The sequence below is a fragment of the Bufo bufo genome, chromosome 8 (assembly GCF_905171765.1).
Source record: "Bufo bufo chromosome 8, aBufBuf1.1, whole genome shotgun sequence".
Classification (NCBI taxonomy): domain Eukaryota; kingdom Metazoa; phylum Chordata; class Amphibia; order Anura; family Bufonidae; genus Bufo; species Bufo bufo.
Window position 1 is genome coordinate 7,953,840 of NC_053396.1, and position 8,812 is coordinate 7,962,651.

The 8,812-nt window shown below is 39.1% G+C and overlaps 1 protein-coding gene across 1 annotated transcript; it reads left to right on the plus strand.

Moving 5' to 3' along the window:
* Positions 1 to 908: 908 nt before the first annotated feature.
* Positions 909 to 7,953, plus strand: LOC120977515 (olfactory protein-like). The gene is made up of 7 exons (XM_040405502.1): positions 909 to 1,272; positions 4,261 to 4,397; positions 4,492 to 4,562; positions 4,889 to 4,999; positions 5,697 to 5,792; positions 7,046 to 7,071; positions 7,843 to 7,953. The coding sequence occupies exons 1-6, from the start codon at positions 1,180 to 1,182 to the stop codon at positions 7,063 to 7,065; spliced, it is 528 nt and encodes a 175-aa protein (XP_040261436.1). The 5' UTR covers positions 909 to 1,179; the 3' UTR covers positions 7,066 to 7,071; positions 7,843 to 7,953.
* Positions 7,954 to 8,812: the final 859 nt, after the last annotated feature.

Genomic DNA, 8,812 nt, shown 5'->3' on the forward strand with positions numbered 1-8,812 from the left:
ATTTGTAAAGCGCTGCGGAAGATGGTGGCACTAAATAAATAAATTGTATTCTTTATTATTCTTATTATTATTATGGGCGTCCTATCTGTATGGTACTATTATTTCTGTAGGATAGTATCTGGTGGGCACAGTACTGGGGGAGCAGCGGAATGACAATGTTAAGGCACAAGGAGAGGGTGGACGATGGAAAAATTAGGAATATAAGATGTTTGTATGGCAAACTCTTCGGGCTCATGCACACAACCGTATGCCCTCTGAGACATACGGTCTGTGAGCGGGCCATATGTCCCGGAGCGGCATACATCGTACGCACGGGAGCGCACAGCATCATAGGTTACTATGAGGCTGTGTGCATCGGGCCGCCCGCGGGGCTATTGTCCCGCACTCATAATATCATATGAGTGCGGGACAATAGCCCCGTGGGCGGCCCGACATGCACAGCATCATTGTGATCTATGATGCTGTGCGCTCCCGTGCGCACGATGTATGCCGCTCCGGGACATATGGCCTGCTCACGTATGTCTCAGAGGGCAAGCTTGAGGAACAGCCCAGGGCGTTTGTGCCTCCACCATGCTTTAAACAACAGCTCTGCTTCTCAAATGCCACATGTGGTACAAAGGCCGAGGGGAGACACCTCAGTAATGAGGAGGAGCCTGGAAATACGATAAAGTAGTAAATAAACCATATCCAACCAGGCCGCATATGATGGATGTCGGTGATACTATCTCAGAGGCCTTGATTCCCCCCATGAAATGAGGACCTGCATCCGCAGTGGGGCAGATTCTTGTCAGCTCTGTAAGCCCCCACTATAGTGCCCCCGAAACCTAGCATGTGTCTAGGAAACGGCGTTCAAAGCAGGACAGTCACTTATATTCTTTATAATTGGGGCTAAAAAGGAGGTTAAAATACAGAACCTAGCAAAAACGCACAAAGCTCTGAGGCTCGCAGAAGAATACAGATCAACATAACAGATCATGGATTAATCTCGAGTTTTTGGCAGCTGCTGCTCCTTCAGTGGAAACTGATCCCTCATTAGCACAAGTGAAGGCTTCAGGTCGCCCCTTACATAATGCACTTACCTCCAACAATGGCTTTTTATCTCCGGCAATCTTCTCCTGTGTATAAATACAGACACTGGACATCAATATCTCACATCAAACCATCCTCGCAATTGCAACCATGCTCCAAATTACAGCATCCATCCTGCTTCTCCTCTTCATCCAGTGTCAGGCTGGGGATGTAAAGGTGCAAGACAATTTTGACACAAACAAAGTAAGTGAAATTAATAACTTGTTCTACAAATTTAGAAAAACAGATTCCACCTTTAGAAAATGAAAAAATCCTCTGATTGGTAACCATTCTACTACTCCTATTACCATGAAAAGCTATGCTGGATATCTTATTATGCTAGCACTCAAAAGAATAATACTGCTCCTATGTACAAGAATATAACTACTATAATACTGCTCCTATGTACAAGAATATAACTACTATAATACTGCTCCTATGTACAGGAATATAACTTCTATAATACTGCTCCTATGTACAAGAATATAACTACTATAATACTGCTCCTATGTACAAGAATATAACTACTATAATACTGCCTCCTATGTACAAGGATATAACTACTATAATACTGCTCCTATATACAAGAATATAACTACTATAATACTGCTCCTATGTACAAGAATATAACTACTATAATACTGCTCCTATGTACAAGAATATAACTACTATAATACTGCTCCTATGTACAAGAATATAACTACTATAATACTGCTCCTATGTACAAGAATATAACTACTATAATACTGCTCCTATGTACAAGAATATAACTACTATAATACTGCCTCCTATGTACAAGAATATATCTACTATAATACTGCTCCTATGTACAAGAATATAACTACTATAATACTGCTCCTATGTACAAGAATATAACTACTATAATACTGCTCCTATGTACAAGAATATAACTACTATAATACTGCCTCCTATATACAAGAATATAACTACTATAATACTGCCTCCTATGTACAAGGATATAATTACTATAATACTGCTCCTATGTACAAGAATATAACTACTATAATACTGCTCCTATGTACAAGAATATAACTACTATAATACTGCTCCTATGTACAAGATTATAACTACTATAATACTGCTCCTATGTACAAGAATATAACTACTATACTACTGCTCCTATGTACAAGATTATAACTACTATAATACTGCTCCTATGTACAAGAATATAACTACTATAATACTGTTCCCTATGTACAAGAATATAACTACTATAATACTGTTCCCTATGTACAAGAATATAACTACTATAATACTGCCTCCTATGTACAAGAATATAACTACTATAATACTGCTCCTATGTACAAGAATATAACTACTATAATACTGCTCCTATGTACAAGAATATAACTACTATAATACTGCTCCTATGTACAAGAATATAACTGCTATAATACTGCCTCCTATGTACAAGAATATAACTACTATAATACTGCCTCCTATGTACAAGAATATAACTACTATAATACTGCCTCCTATGTACAAGAATATAACTACTATAATACTGCCTCCTATGTACAAGAATATATCTACTATAATACTGCCCCTATGTACAAGAATATAACTACTATAATACTGCTCCTATGTACAAGAATATAACTACTATAATACTGCTCCTATGTACAAGAATATAACTACTATAATACTGCTCCTATGTACAAGAATATAACTACTATAATACTGCTCCTATGTACAAGAATATAACTACTATAATACTGCTCCTATGTACAAGAATATAACTACTATAATACTGCCTCCTATGTACAAGAATATAACTACTATAATACTGCTCCTATGTACAAGAATATAACTACTATAATACTGCTCCTATGTACAAGAATATAACTACTATAATACTGCTCCTATGTACTAGAATATAACTACTATATTACTGCCTCCTATGTACAAGAATATAACTACTATAATACTGCTCCTATGTACAAGAATATAACTACTATAATACTGCCTCCTATGTACAGGAATATAACTACTATAATACTGCTCCTATGTACAAGAATATAACTACTATAATACTGCCTCCTATGTACAAGAATATAACTACTATAATACTGCTCCTATGTACAAGAATATAACTACTATAATACTGCTCCTATGTACAAGAATATAACTACTATAATACTGCCTCTTATGTACAAGAATATAACTACAATAATACTGCCTCCTATGTACAAGAATATAACTGCTATAATACTGCTCCTATGTACAAGAATATAACTACTATAATACTGCTCCTATGTACAAGAATATAACTACTATAATACTGCCTTCTATGTACAAGAATATAACTACTATAATACTGCTCCTATGTACAAGAATATAACTACTATAATACTGCCTCCTATGTACAAGAATATAACTACTATAATACTGCTCCTATGTACAAGAATATAACTACTATAATACTGCCTCCTATGTACAGGAATATAACTACTATAATACTGCTCCTATGTACAAGAATATAACTACTATAATACTGCTCCTATGTACAAGAATATAACTACTATAATACTGCTCCTATGTACAAGAATATAACTACTATAATACTGCTCCTATGTACAAGAATATAACTACTATAATACTGCTCCTATGTACAAGAATATAACTACTATAATACTGCTCCTATGTACAAGAATATAACTACTATAATACTGCCTCCTATGTACAAGAATATAACTACTATAATACTGCTCCTATGTACAAGAATATAACTACTATAATACTGCTCATATGTACATAAATATAACTACTATAATACTGCCTCCTATGTACAAGAATATAACTACTATAATACTGCTCCTATGTACTAGAATATAACTACTATAATACTGCCTCCTATGTACAAGAATATAACTACTATAATACTGCTCCTATGTACTAGAATATAACTACTATAATACTGCCTCCTATGTACAAGAATATAACTACTATAATACTGCCTCCTATGTACAATAATATAACTACTATAATACTACCTCCTATGTACAGGGATATAACTACTATAATACTGCTTCCTATGTACAAGAATATAACTACTATAATACTGCCTCCTATGTACAAGAATATAACTACTATAATACTGCCTCCTATGTACAGGGATATAACTACTATAATACTGCCTCCTTGCTTCATATATTTTTGCTCTCTCCGCAGTTTATGGGTAGGTGGTACGCATTGATGGCGGCATCCAACTGCCCCATGTTTGAACAAATGAAAGCTCACATGACCCGTCCTATCATGGTTTACACCTTGCATGGCGACACTGTGAAGACCAGCATTGCTTTCAAGGGGTAAGTGTCTGCCGTGGTCTTGGTGGTGAGTATAAGAAAGCGCTGACGATCCTCGGATACATTGTTTCTTGTTTATTTCCTCATTCTTCCTTAGACCTGAGGGCTGCATGCAGATGGATGCCATTATGGAGACCCTCGCCCCCGGGCACTACAAACACAAGTCTGGTCAGTATGTTATAAAGTTGCAGAATTAATCTTTAAGACTGGACTGGCCCTTTAATTAGAGGCACTGCATACATAGAGGCTTCGAGGGGAATTTAACACTATGTTGACTGGGCCCACTAGCAGCAGAAATATGGCCGAAACCACGACTGCTGGACGGAAACCTGGTCCTTTGTCCACGTCCCAATTTATTTCCTATTAGTGGGGGCTTGGTGGACAACCACATACCCGGCCATGGCTGTCCAGGCTCTTGCTGGGACTGGTGTGACTGGTGTGACTGGTGCTGGTACATACTGGTGTCTGCATTCAATCCCATCATTTCCACACAGCGGAAGGAGATAATGAACTCACCATCGTCCACACGAATTACGAGTCACATGCTATGGAATTTAGGAAGACCACCCATCCAGGAGGCACCTGTATAACCATCAATCTGCACGGTAAGAGACACACAGCACTGGTCAAAGGGGTTGACGTTCCCCCCATTAAAAAAAATATGACTTCCATTGTTAGAACTTCCAGCGATCGGCTTACGGACCATTTTGGCGGGTGTTCGATTTCCCTGCAGCGCCACCACAGGGAAGCTAAAGCATTACATGTTGTCCATTGAAATCAAACGGCGGTTCACGTGACGTATGGACCAGTGGCGTAGCTAGAAATGACTGGGCCCCACAGCAAATTTTTGAATGGGGCCCCATCCCACAGTAATTTTTTCGCATTCCCTTCCTTTTCATGCCGCCCCCAGTCCTGTGGCTAGTAATGATCGCTCTCTCAGACCGGGGTCGGCAGCTGCTCCATCCGTTTTCTACACTGTCTATACTGTATGAGGGGGCCCTGACTAAATCCTTTAGTCCTCCTCCTCCTGGATGGGCCCCTTCTGGGTCAGGGCCCCAAAGCAGCCGCTTCCCCTATAGCTACGCCCCTGGTATGGACGAGTCTTCCAGAGCTGCCCTCTGCCCGGGTCACTCAGCCTAAAAGGGGAATTTCTTAACCAACATCCCCTTTAAGATATCTCCTGGACCTCCCCGCACCCGCCTTGCCGAGTGCCATCCCTGGGTATAAACCTGGCACACCAATAGTGGGAATGGCGGATGTGCTGCTGTGGTGTAACTGGTTTTAATGGTTCTCCTTCCTCAGGGAGAGAAATTAATCTGCCAGAAGAAGTAAAAGCTAAATTTATGGATTACATGCACCATATGGGCCTCAGCGATATGACGATATTCAGTAAAGGAGGTAAGTAGGTGGGGGAGGGGTGATTGTGGGGCTGGAACTGGGGAATACCGTTATACATAGGAATATAGAGGATATGGGACTGTAGTATGGGAACATATAGGATTGAAATTTAGGAATGGAAGGTATAGGATTGTAATATGGGAATGTATAGGATTATATGGGAATGTATAGGATTATATGGGAATGTATAGGATTGTAATATGTGAATGTATAGGATTGTAATATAGGAATGTACGGGATTATATTACGGGAATGTATAGGATTATAATATGAGAATGTATAGGATTATAATATGGGAATGTATAGGATTATAATATGGGAATGTATAGGATTATAATATGGGAATATTTAGGATTATAATATGGGAATATTTAGGATTATAATATAGGAATATATAGGATTGTAATATGGGAATGTATAGGATTATAATATAGAAATCTATAGGATTATATTCTGGGAATGTATAGGATTATAATATGGGAATGCATAGGATTGTAATATAGGAATATATAGGATTATAATATGGGAATGTATAGGATTATGATATGGGAATGTATGGGATTGTAATATGGGAATGTATAGGATTATATTATGTGAATGTATAGGATTATAATATGGGAATGTATAGGATTATATTACGGGAATGTATAGGATTATAATATGAGAATGTATAGGATTATAATCTGAGAATGTATAGGATTATAATATAGGAATGTACAGGATTATATTACGGGAATGTATAGGATTATAATATGAGAATGTATAGGATTATAATATGGGAATGTATAGGATTATAATATGGGAATGTATAGGATTATAATATAGGAATGTATAGGATTATATTATGGGAATGCATAGGATTATAATATGGGAATGTACAGGATTATATTACGGGAATGTATAGGATTATAATATGAGAATGTATAGGATTATAATATGGGAATGTATAGGATTATAATATGGGAATGTATAGGATTATAATATAGGAATGTATAGGATTATATTATGGGAATGTATAGGATTATATTATGGGAATGTATAGGATTATAATATGGGAATGTATAGGATTATAATATAGGAATGTATAGGATTATATTATGGGAATGCATAGGATTATAATATGGGAATGTACAGGATTATATTACGGGAATGTATAGGATTATAATATGAGAATGTATGAACAGCTATGAGATTTTGGGGGATCCGTTTTGATGTTTCATCTTATTATGTCCTTTTTCCAATCTCCTTCACAGAGGAATGTATCCCCAAATGATTTTCGGTAAGTAGCATCTGATCGTTCACAGTCTGACAATCCAGAACCTGCTTCTGTCAAGGACTAAAGGCCTCCCATAGATAATTCCTTATTGTGGCTGAATTCACTGAATTTTAGTGGGTCCAGGCGACTCTCTAATGTATACGGGGGACTTTCAGCAGATAATGTTGGGTTAATGAAGGATCAGGCAAGTAGACTTTCAAGGTCCGATCCTTTCTTCTCAGGGAGGTGTCTGTCTCTTCTGCCATTACAAGCACATGCATGCTCGGCTGAACCGAGGGTGCGTGTGTGTCTATGAGGCAGGAGGATGAGCTGTGGAGGTGTACGGCGGCTCAACATATAGAAGATCAGACGTAGGGAGAACCAATGATGAGAGTACATTTTTACTAATAGGATGGCCCTATCTAGAGCTTTGGGGCCCCTGGACAGAGGGCCCAGCTGGAACTGTCTTTAGGATGCTAGTAAAAAGGGGAGTAGAGAATGAGCCCCTAATTCAAGGGGGTGAGGGAGAAAACCAGACTATGCGGTGAAGTGGAATGAAAAGGCCCCAAATGAAGGCCCCTCAAGTAAATGTTCTGTATGATTCTTCATAACCGTCTGATAATCCAGAATATCTGATAATCCGGCCGGGGCTGCTGCGCCCCTTCTCACTAATAACCCTGCTGCTCCTGACATAAGTGAATCTGAGTAAATAGCTTCTGCCAATATTGACTGTGTGAACAGCGGCTGCTCCCGGGACCAACGACCTCTGACCTCTGCCCTGTTTATGTTTTACAGAGATCGCACCCAGCAAACCCCCCGCACCACCCGAAAATCACTCTGCACCTCTTACTATCCCTCCATCTCTTCTCTGATCCATTGTGCAATTAAATAAAACCAAAGAAAGCAAAAGAGTTGTCTTGTGTGATACTTCCTGCCCAGGCACTGTATCTAATCCTATCATGTGTGATACTTCCTGCCCAGGCACTGTATCTAATCCTATCATGTGTGATACCGCCTGCTGAGCTGTGTATCTAATCCTATCCTGTGTGATACTGCCTGCTGAGCTGTGTATCTAATCCTATCCTGTGTGATACTGCCTGCTGAGCTGTGTATCTAATCCTGTCCTGTGTGATACTGTCTGCTGAGCTGTGTATCTAATCCTATCCTGTGTGATACTGTCTGCTGAGCTGTGTATCTAATCCTATCCTGTGTGATACTGTCTGCTGAGCTGTGTATCTAATCCTATCCTGTGTGATACTGACTGCCCAGGCACTGTATCTAATCCTATCTTGTGTGATACCGCCTGCTGAGCTGTGTATCTAATCCTATCCTGTGTGATACTGCCTGCCAAAGCACTGTATCTAATCCTATCCTGTGTGATACTGTCTGCTGAGCTGTGTATCTAATCCTAGCATGTGTGATACCGTCTGCCGAGCTGTGTATCTAATCCTATCCTGTGTGATACTGTCTGCTGAGCTGTGTATCTAATCCTATCCTGTGTGATACTGCCTGCTGAGCTGTGTATCTAATCCTATCATGTGTGATACCGCCTGCTGAGCTGTGTATCTAATCCTATCCTGTGTGATACTGTCTGCCGAAGCACTGTATCTAATCCTATCATGTGTGATACCGTCTGCTGAGCTGTGTATCTAAGACTATCATGTGTGATACTGTCTGCTGAGCTGTGTATCTAAGACTATCATGTGTGATACTGTCTGCTGAGCTGTGTATCTAATCCTATCATGTGTGATACCGTCTGACGAGC